The sequence below is a fragment of the Bufo bufo genome, chromosome 1 (genome assembly GCF_905171765.1).
Source record: "Bufo bufo chromosome 1, aBufBuf1.1, whole genome shotgun sequence".
NCBI lineage: Eukaryota > Metazoa > Chordata > Amphibia > Anura > Bufonidae > Bufo > Bufo bufo.
Window position 1 is genome coordinate 51,035,269 of NC_053389.1, and position 16,998 is coordinate 51,052,266.

General features: G+C 45.2%; 1 protein-coding gene across 3 annotated transcripts in view; it reads right to left on the bottom strand.

The window, feature by feature from the left end:
• Positions 1-14,869: 14,869 nt before the first annotated feature.
• The window catches only part of EIF4G3 (eukaryotic translation initiation factor 4 gamma 3), a 66,666-nt gene continuing 64,537 nt past the window's right edge, over positions 14,870-16,998 (bottom strand). For all 3 annotated transcript variants that reach the window (XM_040423564.1, XM_040423557.1, XM_040423548.1), the window contains exon 35: positions 14,870-15,883. In XM_040423564.1, coding sequence (XP_040279498.1) covers positions 15,702-15,883 — 182 coding nt within the window. In that variant the 3' untranslated portion in view covers positions 14,870-15,701. The remainder of the gene's footprint in view (positions 15,884-16,998) is intronic.

The following is a 16,998-nucleotide window of genomic DNA, read 5'->3' on the forward strand; positions in this document are numbered from 1 at the left end:
AATCAGCCAGCCAAATTGGATCAGCTAGTTCTCGCATCGGTTGTCCCTTTGTTTCTAAGAATTCTCCAATTTCCTTTCTGAGAGAGTAGAAACGCTGCAGTGCAGCCCCTCGACTGAGCCATCTTACATCGTTAGGATATAAAACATCTTCGTATTCAGCCTGGATATCCAGTAGAAACTGTGGCACAGGGCTTTAGAGCGAATAAAATTAATGGTCTTTTTTTAGCACCGGTTTCATAACATGGTCATATTTGAGATGTTTAGCACAGAGAACTTGTTGATGAATGATACAATGAAGTTTAATAGCTTTGCCTCCTTCTTCGATCACCTTGTTACAGATTAGGGTTGATAATCCACTTCGTTCACCAGCCATGGCAGGTGCCCCATCAGTAATAATCCCAGTAACTTTGTTCCAAGGCAGTTTCATGTCATCTATGGCATCTATGGCAGAACTAACAGAAACAAATAAATCTTTTCCTCTTGTTTGGTCCTTAAGGCTCTGGAGGTCAAGTAGCTCTTCAGTCACATTCATTTCATCGTCCACCCCTCTCAGAAAAATCAGCAACTGAGCTGTGTCGGAGAGGTCCGTGCTTTCATCACAGGCAATTGAAAAGAAGTCAAAATCAACTCCTTTTGACGTTAACGACGATCTCTTGATATCTGATGAAATTTCTTCAATTCTCCGTGCTACAGTGTTACGAGCCAGGCAAATGTTGGAAAACTCTTGCTTCTTCTCGGGACAGATATTCTGCACCATTTTCATAACACATTCTAATGTCACCCTCAGCAAAAGATTTGTATATTTTAGCAATTAACGTTGCCACCTCATAGCTAGCCCTTGTGGTGTTTTCATTTGACTCACGGGCTCTTGTAAAAATAAAAAAAATCGCTGTTGTGACATTAAAACAGCTTCAAGTTTTCACTGCGGTCGCGCCCCGTTAGCTTGTTGTATGTGCCATGTCTCGACTGGTAGTGTCTCTTGACATTAAATTCCTTATAAACAGCCACAGTCTCTTGGCATATCAGACAAACACAGCGATTCCATATTTCAGTAAAAAAATATTCCACTTTCCACCTGTCACTGTCACCTTTTTGTTTCTTATTTGTAGTTGCCATTATAAAAATTGGCCAGTACGAGGAGCAGAGGGTGGAACAGCAAAGATACTGCTATATACCCTATATACCCTAACACAGGCAGACAATAGCAAGCTGTGCAATAGTAACACATCAGAGATGGAATTATAGGGCAGTGAGGGGTTAATGAAGGGTACGACAGCTTGCTACCACAGATTCCTATAATGCCTAAATATAGATCTTACAGCTTCCCCAGTGAGTCCCCAAGCGCCGCTCAGGACTCCTGGGATCTCTCGCCGCGGGACTTGACGTCATCAGCCGACACAGGGAAAAGGATAGCCCAAATCTCGCGACGTCCGAGATCTCGCGAGATTTGGGCTTTCCTTCTCCCTGAGCCGGCTGATGACGTCAAGTCCCTCGGCGAGAGATCCCAGGAGTCCTGAGCGGCGCTCAGGGACTCACTGTGGGGGCCGTAAGATCTATATTTGGGCAACTTATCTGTGGGGCCTTATCAGTCCGGAACGCAGGCCGGACTTTGGACATGCCTGGTCTAAGGACTTGATCAAGATATATCCCACAATGGAGGAGCTAGTGAGCTGGGCACACAGATCTCATAGTAAGTTTCTTCAAACGTGGTCCCCTTGGAAGAAATTCCCGGCGGGGTTAGTAGAAGCAAGTTAATCTTCTCTCCTATACCCACCTTTTCAATTCTATATATGATAGGGTCATATATGCACTTCGTCGAACTAGACGCTGTGGTGGATATGGACATGGTATTCGGAGCTGAGCACACGTACGTTTTGTAGAGCGACTATACCATCCTGATCTATCTTAACTAATAGTACTTTAAGATTTTTAATTGTATGGGTCGTTAGGCGGTTGGGCTACAGGATATTCCAAGCTACTACAGGCTATTTCAAAATGCTATGTTATAGGTCTCTGTTGAGGCCTTGTATTTCTTTATGTCATATGCTATGTATACTTTGTCAGATTGTATGTTCTTGCAAACTTTGTACGAACCAATGACTTGATATGTAATACTTTGCCTATCTGACATCTTGTACACTTTAATAAAAAGAGATTTGTTAAAAAAAAAAAAAAAGATATATCACACAATTTTGTGTAATTGAGTTTACCCCAGATAGTATTGGTCGACCCCTCAATGGGTTAGTCCCTTTATAGACCTTGGGGAGACCATAAAATGTGGCGATCTGTGGGGTATCAGGTAGCATAAAGTTGTATTCTGCCTCACTGATCACTCTATTTTTTAGACCTAAGTCAAGGATGGATTTAAAGGGGTATTCTCATCTTCCCTCTTCATACTTCCCTTCCTTGAGCGCGACGTTCACTTCCTGGATTCCTCTCCCGGCCGAGCCGCGCAGAAGACTGAAGATTTTCTCCCGGCCGCGCAATGTCCTGAACGCGCACGCGCCATGGTGACTTATTCCTGTCCTGTATAGTAGTCGGCGTGCACGTTGACGGCTCTGTACTATACTGGCCAGCAAGAAGTCATCATGGCGCATGCGCGGCGGCGTGCTCATTCAGGACATTGCGCGGCCCGGCCGGGAGAGAATCTTCAGTCTTCTGCGCAAGCGCGGCCCGGCGGGATTCGACAGGAGAGGTGGCCGTAACCAGGGGAGACCAAAGACAACATCAGGTAAGAGGGGACTTATTTTCTAAAAAAGGGTGGGAATTGGGTAATAAAATGTATTTAGAAAAATGATCACTGTCAAATCATTAACAGATTTAACAGTGATCATTAAGATGAGAATACCCCTTTAAGTTTAGCGAGGAAGACAGTAGAAGGGTCACTAGGTAAAACCAGATATCCCTTGTGATCTTTAAATAAGTCCATACACATCTTACGGTATTTATCGTGGTCCATTACGACCAAATTTCCTCCCTTGTCAGAAGGTTTAACAATGATGGTTTTGTCCTTCTCCAATGTCCGCAAAGCTCTTAATTCCTACCCAGACATGTTCACATGACGTAAATGGCTTGTCTCTAGTTGTTCCAAATCCGCAATCACCATTTGTAAAAAAAATCTCAATGTGCTCATAATTAAACAGAGGGGGTGTATTAGTGCTCTTAGAGCAAAGCTTAGTAAAAGGACCCTCACCGGGACTATGTGATCCCTCTTCATAGAGTTCCATAAACAAGGCCAAATCTGGTAGCTCACTTTCTGTGATACCTAGTTTTTCATGTTTGTTTGTTATTGTTGTTGAAAAACTTCCTCCATTTAAGCTTTCTACAGAATAGGCGAAGATCCTTCACCCAAGTAAAGGACTTAAAGTCTGTGGTGGGAACAAATGATAAACCCCTCCTCAGAACCATCAAATCAATGTCACTAAGGTCCTGTGAGGAGAGGTTGATCACCTGTAAATTCTCATTTATGTCCGTTGATCGTTTCATTTGTTCCTGTTGCGCAACTGGTACGAGGTTTGTCCCTGCGCTAAAAAAGGAACACTTGTGTTGACTGAGGATATCAAAGAGGAAGATGAGGAGGAGGAGGGAGAGGCCCCCTGATGAACGCTCACTTGTGGGTTGCCCGATTCTTTTCCCCATCTTCGCCATTTCCTTCCCTGTTTTCTGGGGGCAGATACCCCCTTGTTTGGACCAACCCTATCACGATTTCGGGGGACCTCTATATCAGACAGGTCAAGATCTGACGAAGAGAACTCCGAGGGTGCGGTCCCTTTTTTATCCAATTGATATGCCTTATTTTTGCTAAAATCATTGAGATTTCTGACAAATTGTCTGTGCTTTCTTTCTTTAATCAAATTTTGAAACCTCTCCAAAGATTTTTTATTTTTTTTTTTAAGTGTCATCTGGGATTGAAGACCTTGATTTTTTTTTTTCTTTTTCTGTAGGTATCTCCTGCCATATGCATATGGTGAACTACATGTGGTAGGATGTATCTTTTTCCCTTGTTTTACTACGCCTAGTGGAACTTTTATGTATCTTTGATTATCTTATGGTTTTAGGACCGCATTTTACCCTTACATACCCCCTGATGAACCCATTGCGGGGGAAACGCATCGGGGTGAACCAGTAATAGATCCGACCACGCAGGGCTACCTAGGGTAAATTAGGACAGGCACGGGGAGACTCCACCTTCAGGGGTTGTCCCTGGGCTGAGGATAGACCAGGGATTCCTTAGGGATAGTTCCCCCACCTTGGCATACCACTGACCTCCCCTTTATAGTTACTGTCCTTAGTCCCTGGATTTTTCCTGCGATAGTGGTCTGGTTTGTTGTTGATTCTGTACAATTGTATTTATCTGTATCTTGTACCTACTGGAGCCAGCCTTAGTTTTAGGTTTTGGATACTCTTTTTATCTACAGTTGCAAGAAAAAGTATGTGAACCCTTTGGAATGATATGGATTTCTGCACAAATTGGTCATAAAATGTGATCTGATCTTCACCTATGTCACAACAATAGACAATCACAGTCTGCTTAAACTAATAACACACAAAGAATTAAATGTTACCATGTTTTTATTGAACACACCATGTAAACATTCACAGTGCAGGTGGAAAAGGTATGTGAACCCCTAATGACATCTCCAAGAGCTAATTGGAGTGAGGTGTCAGCCAAATGGAGTCCAATCAATGAGATGATATTGGAGGTGTTGGTTACAGCTGCCCTGCTCTATAAAAAACACACACCAGTTCTGGGGTTGCTTTTCACAAGAAGCATTGCCTGATGTGAATGATGCCTCGCACAAAAGAGCTCTCAGAAGACCTACGATTAAGAATTGTTTACTTGCATAAAGCTGGAAAGGGTTATAAAAGTATCTCCAAAAGCCTTGCTGTTCATCAGTCCACGGTAAGACAAATTGTCTATAAATGGAGAAAGTACAGCACTGCCGCTACTCTCCCTAGGAGTGGCCGTCCTGTAAAGATGACTGCAAGAGCACAACACAGACTGCTCAATGAGGGGAAGAAGAATCCTAGAGTGTCAGCTAAAGACTTACAAAAGTCTCTGGCATATGCTAACATCCCTGTTAGCGAATCTACGATACGTAAAACACTAAACAAGAATGGATTTCATGGGAGGATACCACAGAGGAAGCCACTGCTGTCCAAAAAAAACATTGCTGCACGTTTACAGTTTGCACAAGAGCACCTGGATGTTCCACAGCAGTACTGGCAAAATATTCTGTGGACAGATGAAACCAAAGTTGAGTTGTTTAGAAGAAACACACAACACTATGTGTGGAGAAAAAGAGGCACAGCACACCAACATCAAAACCTCATCCCAACTGTGAAGTATGGTGGTGGGGGCATCATGATTTGGGGCTGCTTTGCTGCGTCAGGGCCTGGACGGATTGCTATCATCGAAGGAAAAATGAATTCCCAAGTTTATCAAGACATTTTGCAGGAGAACTTAAGGCCATCTGTCCACCAGCTGAAGCTCAACAGAAGATAGGTGTTACAACAGGACAATGACCCAAAGCATAGAAGTAAATCAACAACAGAATGGCTTAAACAGAAGAAAATACGCCTTCTGGAGTGGCCCAGTCAGAGTCCTGACTTCAACCCGATTGAGATGCTGTGGCATGACCTCAAGAAAGCGATTCACACCAGACATCCCAAGAATATTGCTGAACTGAAACAGTTCTGTAAAGAGGAATGGTCAAGAATTACTCCTGACCGTTGTGCACGTCTGATCTGCAACTACAGGAAACGTTTGGTTGAAGTTATTGCTGCCAAAGGAGGTTCAACCAGTTATTAAATCCAAGGGTTCACATACTTTTTCCACCTGCACTGTGAATGTTTACATGGTGTGTTCAATAAAAACATGGTAACATTTAATTCTTTGTGTGTTATTAGTTTAAGCAAACTGTGATTGTCTATTGTTGTGACTTAGATGAAGATCAGATCCCATTTTATGACCAATTTGTGCAGAAATCCATATCATTCCAAAGGGTTCACATACTTTTATTTTTAATATACAGTTGCAAGAAAAAGTATCATATTTTAAGGGTCTTATTTTCTTTAGTTAGTTATTTATATTTTTTCGGGACACCACGTCATTTTTTCTACATCACTATATACCCCCCCTTATTTATTTACACCCCCTCCTATTATATCATAGCCCTCAATGTCAGTATTCACAATACCTCTCCACCCACTACCAGTATAACAGGTTAGTAAACATGGTGTATGGATCACACAGTGTGCGTTTTCTGCCTGCAGACAAAAGCACAATGGCCCAGACCTTTATTTCCAAAGCCTTTGTGTGAAAGGTTGTGGCCCTCAGTGTGGGGACAATGCATGGGTTATCACCCCCTCAACAGGTCACATGTCTGACAGTAACGTGGAGGTGAGCAATTGTTTTGGAGTGAAACCAGCTCTTGCTGTATATGTAGACCAGTAGAAATTACTTGCATTGTAATGGTGATGTATGGAAGTGATCATGGCCTCTAGCCTGGATACGGGATGAGACACGGCCTCTAGCCTGGATACGGGATGAGACACGGCCTCTAGCCTGGATACGGGATGAGAATTTACTACGGTATATCGTTTTTAAAGAGATAGGCGACTGAGCGAAAATGACATTTAACTGTTAAAGTGACTGTCGCTAAAATATACCTTTTATTTAGATTCAATTAAAATGTGGGTGATTCAACTCAAGTGTATAAATAAATTATTTGTCGTCCGGGATCATACTGACACTCGGTGTGAGCCTTATATCATCTACTCAGACCTGATCCTAGGACTTTGTACACATTAGGGGAGCAAACAAGTGCCAGGAGATCAATGGAATAAAGATGTGGCAGGGACGAGCGCTCAAACTGGCCCCCAGCATTAATCAGTTACAAGGGGTATAAGATAGATGTCTGCAAAGAAAGACACTATCACTAAACCCTTGATTGCTGCACTCGTTACGTATAAAGATACTATTGGCTACAATAACGTTTGGCTTCCTATGCTTGAGACAATTATAGCCTGTATATGACTATAAGCATCTAAGCCTGCTCGACACGTTTGTAAGGCTACATTCACACTGGCGTTTTGGTTTCCGTTTGTGAGATCCGTTCAGGGCTCTCACAAGCGGTCCAAAACGGATCAGTTTTGCCCTAATGCATTCTGAATGGAAAAGGATACGTTCAGAATGCATCCGTTTGCCTGCCTTCTGCTCTGGAGGCGGACACCAAAACGCTGCCTGACGATGCGGAGGCAAACGGATCCGTCCTGACACACAATGTAAGTCAATGGGGACGGATCAGTTTTCACTGACAATAGAAAACGGATCCGCCCCTCATTGACTTTCAATAGCGTTCAAGACGGATCCGTTTTGGCTATGTTACAGATAATACAAACTGATCTGTTCTGAATCCGCACCAAATGCGAGTGTGAAAGTAGCTTCAGTTGATATGTTCACAACTTGGTCATCAGGAGCGCTGAGTGAGTTTATAGAAGCAAAACAAGCAGATAGTGCTGCACGCTCTCATGATCAGCGTGCAGACATGTAGCCTGCGGCACTAGGATGTTACAAGTGGTATAGATGTCTGCACGCTGATCATGAGAGCGTGCAGCACTATCTGCTTGTTTTGCTTCTATAAACTCAGTCAGCGCTCCTGATGACCAAGTTGTGAACATATCAACTAAGAAACGTGTCGAGCAGGCTTAGATGCTTATAGTCATATACAGGCTGATTGCCTCAAGCATAGGAAGCCAAACGTTATTGTAGCCAATAGTATCTTTATACGTAACAAGTGCAGCAATCAAGGGTTTAGTGATAGTGTCTTTCTTTGCAGACATCTAGCTATACCCCTTGTAACTGATTAATGCTGGGGGCCAGTTGGAGCGCTCGTCCCTGCCACATCTTTATTCCATTGATCTCCTGGCACTTGTTTGCTCCCCTAATGTGTACAAAGTCCTAGGATCGGGTCTGAGTAGACGATATAAGGCTTACACCGAGTGTCATTGTGATCCAGGACGACAAACTATTTATTTATACACATGAGTTGAATCACCCACATTTTAAATGAATCTAAATAAAAGGTATATTTTATCGACAGTCACTTTAACAGTTAAATGGATACAGGATGAGATATGGAGGGTTACAGGTTCTGTATGGTATCCTGCAGCATATTTGCCCACAGATGTTATAGCTGGGCCTGTAGATCCTTTACACTCATAGGTTGTTGAAGCTGACGTCTGGTCCGATAAATGCTGGATTGGAGATAAATCTGGTGACCGGGCAGCCAAAGACGTGTTGTAATCTGGGCATAGATTCCTGGGAAACCCTTGCCATGTGTGGATGAGCATTATCCTGCCGAAACATACCAGCTGGAAGCCCTGCCATGAGAAGAACACGTGTGACCGCAGAATGTCCTGCACATATCACTGAGCACTACTAGAGGTGACCGACTGTCGTATGCGATGGCTCCCAGATCATCACACCAGCAGTCGGGGCAATGTGTCGCTCCACAGCGATGGATTGAAACACTCACCATGAGACCTCCATACTATAACCCAACTGTCTTGGGATCCTAAACAGAACCTGGATTCATCACTAAAGAAGATATGATTCCAGTCCATAGCAGCCCGGGTTCCTCATTCAGGACACCACTGCCATGGGCGTAGGAAGCGGGGGGGACGGATCCCCCCCAGGAAATAATGCGGGGGGGACAGGTATGGTCAAATCCCCCCCAGCAGCAGCGGGGCAATGTGTGCGGCGGCGGGGCAGGCACTGAGATGAGCGCTTCCATTGTGGAAGCGAAGCGCTCATCTCCATAGTGATCTGTTTGTATCGCCGTCCTCAGGACAAGGATACAAACAGAAGGCTGTGCGGAGGAGCAGGGCAGGGAGGTGTGTCCCTTTCCTGTTCCTCTGATAGGCTGCCGGCACTACTAGGCCGGCAGCCTATCAGAGGCCGGCGTAGGCGGCGCGATGACGTCATCGCGCTGCCTGAGCCGTACATTGCTGGAGTCGGGACACAGTGACAGGCCGGAAGAGGCCTGCATTGCATTACTCCAAAGAGGTAAGTATAAGTGTTAATTTTTTTTAAATATATATACAATACTTTGTTTTACTGCCACATGATTGGGGGGGGGGGGGGCTATTACTGGCATTTGATTGGGGGGGGGGGGCTATTACTGGCACTTGATTGGGGGGGCTATTACTGGCACTTGATTGGGGGGGCCATTACTGGCACATGATTGGGGGGCTATTACTGGCACATGATTGGGGGGGCTATTACTGGCACATGATTGGGGGGGGCTATTACTGGCACATGATTGGGGGGCTATTACTGGCACATGATTGGGGGGGGCTGTTATTACTGGCACATGATTGGGGGGGCTGTTATTACTGGCACATGATTGGGGGGGCTGTTATTACTGGCACATGATTGGGGGGGCTATTACTGGCACATGATTGGGGGGGCTGTTATTACTGGCACATGATTGGGGGGGCTGTTATTACTGGCACATGATTGGGGGGGGCTGTTATTACTGGCTGATGAGAGGCACTGGGGCTCTTATCTGAGGTCTGATTGGGGGTCATTCATATTGGGGTCTGAGCTGAGGTGTGACCTGAGGTCTTATTAACATTGGGGCTGTTAGCTGAGGTCTGATTAACATTGGGGGTCTGATCTGAGGTGTAATGAAAAATATTTTTTTCTTATTGTGCCCACTTCCAGCCGGGAGCCCAGCTGCCCAGAGCACTGATCCGGAGCAGCTTGGAGAAAAAGGCCTCAGTCTCCCACACTCCTTCTGCCCGGCCAAGCCAGCCAGCACCCCTGAGTCTTCAGAACTGTAACGATATAAACAACTCGCAGTTTATTGAATAAGAATATACCCGGCGAGCAAAAATGCTGTCCCCCCCAGATTTTTTTGGGTTCCTACACCCATGACCACTGCAAACAAATGTGATGGTGGCTGGCTGTCAATGTAATGGGCTCCATGACACATTTTCTTCTGCTAAGCACCTGGAAATGGTCGGACAGAGGTGTATAAAGGAGGAGCGACCTGTGTCCTGTGGGATCTGCTGGTGCTTGTCAGGGCATCAAAGGATCCTACTAATGGTCTGTCTGGGCCATCCGGAGCCTGTTATCCATGTGTACATGCCCTCACATAACCACGGCTTCCAGTAGGTCTGAATGACCTAGATGGCTGGCAGTTCATCACAATGGCAATCCTGCTTCTCAGTTCAGTAATGTGCCCCAACTTAGTCTGTCAAATGGGCAAAATGTCTTCAAGTGCGGCAGAGGCATGTCTAACCGTCAATGATATCCGACCAAGAGATACATTAGCCAAAAGTGGCCCCTGAGAGCCTTTTTATAGGGCAGCGGGGGAAGCACTCTTACACCCTATGGTGGCAAGACCCAGTGTCAGACAGCACCGTAACACTTCACATATCTGCCTGAGACATAACTGCAAGCTGGGTATTGCAGCTATCGGACATTTCTATCTTGGGGGGGGCGATATTTTTTTTCCGACATACATTTTACAATAACGAAAACTTTAAGCAAAGTAGAAGTTAAAAATTCCTTTACTGGGATTTTTCGATTCTTTTATATTAATGGCCCATCCTCAGGATAGGGCATGAATATCTGACTGAAGGGATTTCAATGCCCTGACTAGGGATGAGCAAATCGACCTCAAATTTAACATCCGAAGTCGAGTTGCATAAAACTTTGTTCCAATACTGTATGGAGCAGGAGCTCCGAAGTTATTGCTTCGCGAAGTCTTGCGAGACTTCGCGTAATAACTTTGTAAATTAATTTGTACTGTAAAAAAACATTTTCCGAACTCCTTTAATGACAAAGCCATTTTTTTGGCTTTGAGGACCAAGAAAATGTTTTAATTTTTGCCTCCCTGCATTGTCATCCATAACTTTATACAATAGCAATTAACTTACACTATACATTTTTTTTGTATAGAACACATAAAAAAGCAATTCTGGTATTTATGGAGGGCTCAACTTTAGATATTTTTTTTTACTTTAACCCCTTAAGGCTAGTTTCTCACTAGCGGGCAAGGAGCTCCGGCAGGCTGTTCCAGCGGGTGAACAGCCCGTCGGATCCGTGCTGCCGCTGGTGCACCCGGAGTGGTAGTCTGGGGGCACGCGTGCACTAGCGGCAGCACGGATCCGACAGGCTGGTCACCCGCCGGAACAGCCTGCCACAAGTGTGTAAATGTACATAATGGATTGACTTGCATTAAGCCACCAAGCTTGGAGAGAACTCTGGCCAGAGCTAATTTATCCATTGGTTCCCATAGTCAATAGTGACCACATCATCTAGGCGGTTAGACAGAGGAAGGAGGATTCCCTCTGTCTCCATCAGATTGCGCCCCCCCCCCCCACTCTGTCAGCCATAATGATTTACAATGATCGATGTGCAGAAAGGGTTAAACAGCCAGAATCACAGTTTTCTAGAATCCCGACTGTTACTGCTGGAGGACAGCTGTCAATCACAGGAAGTTATGATACCATTTGATTAGACACAAGACATCATAGGACCTTCTTATAATGTCACATCATTTTGTGAAAATCAGCACAGGCCAGTCATCAGGAAGGATCTCACAAAAGTGAGTACACCCCGCACATTATGGTAAATATTTTATTTTATCTGAAGGTCTGACACTTTGGTACAATATAAAGTAGTCAAAATAACTCAGCACACCTCCATTAAAGGGAGTCTGTCACCTCCATATGGCCATATACAGTGCTTACATTGTCCTATCTCACACCTATACATGAATGTAATGGTACCTTTGTCTTTTTCTTTACACTTGCAGAAGCTGGAAAAACAAAGTTTGATTCATATGCAAATGAGCACTCGCAAGTGCCCGGGGGGGCGTTCACTGTGTTGGAGCCCACGCTGCTCTGCCTTTTTTCACTCAGAACAGGCCCTCCTATACCCTTGCGTCATCCTTCGGTCCGGCCGAGATCCCGCGCCTGCGCACTGCGATGCCCATTGTTGGCACGGCATCGCTCTAACTACTGCGCATGCGCCGGCGTGAAACCAGCGGCAATGTGGCGTTTGCCGGCGCATGCGCAGTAGTTAAAGCGATGCCGTGCCCACAATGGGCATCTCAGTGTGCATGCCCCGGGCAAGGCAGTGCGCAGGCACGGGATCTCGGCCGGACCGAAGGATGACAATGAAAAAAGGCAGAGCAGCCTGGGCTCCAACACAGTGACCGCCGTCCCGGGCACTTGCGAGTGCTCATTTGCATATGAATCAAAGTTCGTTTTTCCAGCTTCTGCAAGTGTAAAGATAATAACAAAGGTGCCATTACATTCATGTAAGGTGTGCGATAGGACAATGTAAGCACTGTATATGGCCATATGGAGGTGACAGACTCCCTTTAATGTCTAAACTGCTGGAAACAAAACAGTTCACCCCTAAGTGAAAATGGCCAATTTGTGTCCAAAGTGTCAATATTTTGTGTGGCCACCATTATTTTCCAGCACTGCCTTAACTCTCTTGGGCATGGAGTTCACTAGAGCTTCACAGGGGGCCACTGGAATCCTCTTTCACTCCTCCATCACGGAGCTGGTGGATGTCAGAGACCTTGCACTTCACCACCTTTCGTTTGAGGATGCCCCACAGATGCTCAATAAGGTTTAGGTCTGGAGACATGCTTGGCCAGTCCAGCACCTTTACCTTCAGTTTCTTTAGCAAGGCAGTGGTCATCTTGGAGATGTGTTTGGGGTCGTCATGTTGGAATACTGCCCTGCGCCCAGTCTCTGAAGGGAGGAGATCATGCTGTGCTTCAGTATGTCACAGTACATGTTGGCATTCATGGTTCCCTCAATGAGCTGTAGCTCCCCACAGCCGGCAGCACTCATGCAGCCCCCAACCATGATACTCCCACCACCATGCTTGACTGTAGGCAGGACACACTTGTCTGGATATGATGCTCAGCACGTGGACTCAGCTTCTTTGGTCGACCACGCCGAGGCCTGTTCTGAGTGGAACCTGTCTTGTTAAACCGATGTATGGTCTTGGCCACCGCGCTGCAGCTCAGTTTCAGGGTAACTGCAATCTTCTTATAGCCTCGGCCATCTTTATGTAGAGCAACAATACTTTATTTTTCAGATCCTCAGAGAGATCTTTACCATGAGGCGCCATGTTGAACTTCCAGTGACCAGGGTGAGAGCGATAACACATTTACCACACCTGCTCCCCATTCACACCCGAGACCTTGTAGCACACTGAGTCACATGACACCGTGGAAGGAAAATGGCTAAATGGGCACAATTTGGTCATTTTCACTTAGGGGTGTACTTACTTTTGTTGCCAGCGGTTTAGACATTAATGGCTGTGTGTTGAGTTATTTTGAGGGCACGGCCAATTTACACTGTTCTACAAGCCGTACACTGACTACTGTACATTGTATCAAAGTGTCAGATCTTCAGTGTTGTCCCATGAAAAGATAGAATGAAATATTTACAAAAATGTGCGGGGTGTACTCACTTTTGTGAGATACTGTATGTACGGGGGCAATTTTTTTATGACTGCATTTTACTCATTTTGGGCTAAAAGTAATTTTTTCATTTGGTCTTTATTAACAATATTGAGCAGTTCTGTCACAAAAGGGTTGACTGATTTTCTAGCTGTGTGAATTGAACTTTTTACTTTTTGCCAGTCATCTAATAAACCGTATCTGTAAATAATTAAAATGTCAAAAACACTCATTTTAGCCACATTCTTTTCAGAAACATTAGAATGGAGCTATAACGAGTGTTTATAAGTTCAGAGATGAGGAGCCGTCAGCTGAGCTGCCTGATGGAACAGAGTGAGAATTCAGAGCCTTACTACTAGACAAACTCATGGCTGCACAGAGACAAGGGTTCACAATTGTTAATAAAGACCATTTTGAAAAAAAAAAAATGATTTTTAGCTCAAAAGGAATAATAATAAAAAATTCCTCCCCCTTTAAATGGGTTGTCCAACTTCCAGTGCCCATACTTTACCTGCTCCCCAATTCTTGGTTCTGGCTCTGTGGGTCCACTGCTGTCTTCACTACACCTCGGTCCCTGCATGTAAACTTCCGGCATGGACAGGAGTCATGTGCACCAATGCAGCCTGACTGTCCCAACAGGCACATCATTTTGGTCACATGCTGCTTGGGAGACACATTACCACTGCAGCGACGCACGTGATCCTGTCTGTGCCAGAAGTTTACATACAGCGACCAAAGTGCAGTAAAGACCATGATGGACCCAAGGAACCGCGAGTGAGGAGCAGGTAAGTATGCTTCCCTTGACAGGCCTCGCTAAGTGTGGGGGCTTACTTAAAAAGCACTTGGAAGTTGGACAACCCCTTTCTGAATAATCTCCTGCAGGTGGCATTATGGCACAGCACCACCTACAGTCTGGGAAGGAAGTATTGTAAATACTTCAATGATTATACAGCACTCCTCACCAGACAAATATAAAAGCTGTATTATGGATGAAATCAACAAAAAATTATTGTAAAAACATACTAATTATAAAAGACATGCAGAAGACAAAACACGACAGCACGCAGGGTACAGATAGTTTTATTAGCCTTTCTTTCCATAGGAAACCAGGCTAAAATGAATAGAAATACAACAAAAGAGAAAGCGTGGCACAGTGGCATGTGCCGTTATTGTGGAAAGCCGCAACTCGCACAGGCTCAGAGACACGCTCCCCCTCCTCTGCACCACTGTATCCCTGGAGGTTTTCTATTACTCTTTTTTTCTGCCGGTTCACTTAAAATACTGAATTTCAACAATTCTCTTTACCACGCTTCAGCAACACCGATTTGGTGGCAGCGAGTTGGCGCCTGTAATGGTCAATATTTTTTTTTTGGGGGGGGGGGGGGGGCCCTACATCGTAGGGCTCGGCCACTGCTGCAGTGCTACATGCTGGCTGGACACAAGTGTCTGCATCCTTCAGTATTGCGTACCGCGCCAAAGCTCCAGTATTGACAGGGGGATGGGGGGGGGGGAGGGGGGTGGGCCCCCAAATCTTAAATGCCTCTAATGCATCAATACCCGGACACATGGGTATGTTGAAGAGAGGGCTTGTCCACTTCCAAAACCGAACCAGCGACTGCTGCAACCTCAGGGAGCCGACGCTCAAACTTTCCATAAAATGTATCTTTATATCCTTTTAAATATAAAAGGCAGGCTACAATGCGAGGAAGGAGCCGGGTTCCCATCCCGTGGCTTATCGTCTGCTTCTCTGAACAGAGGGAACGCCGCCTCATGAAGTCCTTGGACAATAAATTATTTTCATTTTTTTTCTGAAATGATTTGTGGTTTTAAGTCTCTTGTCTATTTTTAATTTTTTTTTTTTCATAAAAAAAAAAGCGACGTGGGAAGGCATTTAAAAAGAAAATTTACTTCTATAAATAGTGTGTGGGGGGGGGCAACGTTCCCCACAAAACTCAGGGGGTGACCTCCCCTCAAACGATTCAAATCAATGCTTGGACTGGTGAATTTCATCAACCTGCTGCGGATTTGTAGTTTTTTCCCTTCACGCTTGTTTTCACCCACTGTTCTGTACCCTGATTGGCAAAGAGAGAGGAATGGGAGGGCGGAAAAAAAAAATGATATAAAGTTGCTGAACGTGACCCTGGCTGTGACTCCTCCTACCCAGCAGCGCGGTCATTAAAATGTCATTAGATTAAGTTTCTAGTTGTCCTCGGACTCCTCCTCTGCCTCTTGTAGCCACGTGAAAAAGGCAGTGACTGACTTTAGGGCTACACCTTTTCCATTCTGCTCTGCGGGGTCTTTACTGCTTTCCCACCTGTAGAAGGCGTCCTCGGAGATGACCTCTTCATCGTAGAGACAGTCAAAAAACATACGGAGCAAGTCTGCCAAGAAGAAGGTGAGAGTCAGCGGATGCAGCAAAGCAACACGTCAGAGCTGTCGGATGCAGCAAAGCAACACGTCAGAGCCGGCGGATGCAGCAAAGCAACACGTCAGAGCCGGCGGATGCAGCAAAGCAACACGTCAGAGCCGGCGGATGCAGCAAAGCAACACGTCAGAGCCGGCGGATGCAGCAAAGCAACACGTCAGAGCCGGCGGATGCAGCAAAGCAACATGTCAGAGCCGGCGGATGCAGCAAAGCAACATGTCAGAGCCGGTGGATGCAGCAAAGCAACACGTCAGAGCCGGCGGATGCAGCAAAGCAACACGTCAGAGCCGGCGGATGCAGCAAAGCAACACTTCCAGACACTACAACCATGAATCTACTGCCCCAACACGGGTGGCGCAAATACACTCAAAGGGGCATGGTTTTCTGCAACTCATGGCAATTAAAAAAAAATTAAGAGTGAGTGAGTCTTAACCCCTTAAAGATCGGGCCCATTTTCAATTTCACATTTTTTTATTTTTTCCTCTCCAAATTCCAACAGCCATAACTTCTTTATTTCGGTCTACAAAGCTGTATGAGGGCTTGTTTTTTTGTGTAACAAACTGTAGTTTTTATTGGTACCATTTTTGTTGTTTGTACGACTTTTTGATCACTGTTCAGGTTTTTGGGGGGACAAGATGACTAAAACATGGCGAATTGTGTTTTAAATTTTATTTCCAGTTACAGCATTCACCTCACAGGAAAGTTTGTTTCAGATTTTAATAGTTGGGTGTTTTTTTAAAACTTTTTATTTATTAACCATTAGCCTCCTTAGGGGGCTAGAACCTGGGATCTTAAGATTCCTTGTCCTATTCACCCAAATAGAGATTTATTCAGCTGAATAGTTTTTTACACTGCCCATGCTGAGCTGTGCCTCGTGCATAACTAGTTCAGCAGGCAGATTACCATGGCAGGCCTGAAAGGCTTCAGCAGTGTCCAGGCTGCCATGGTAACCGATCGGATCCTCGCGATTTCACTACGGAGGCTCCGTTTGGAAGGCAGAGGGAGCCGCGTCCCTCTGCATAACTCCACAGATGCCGCAATGAATGTTGACTGCTGCATCTGAAGAGGTAA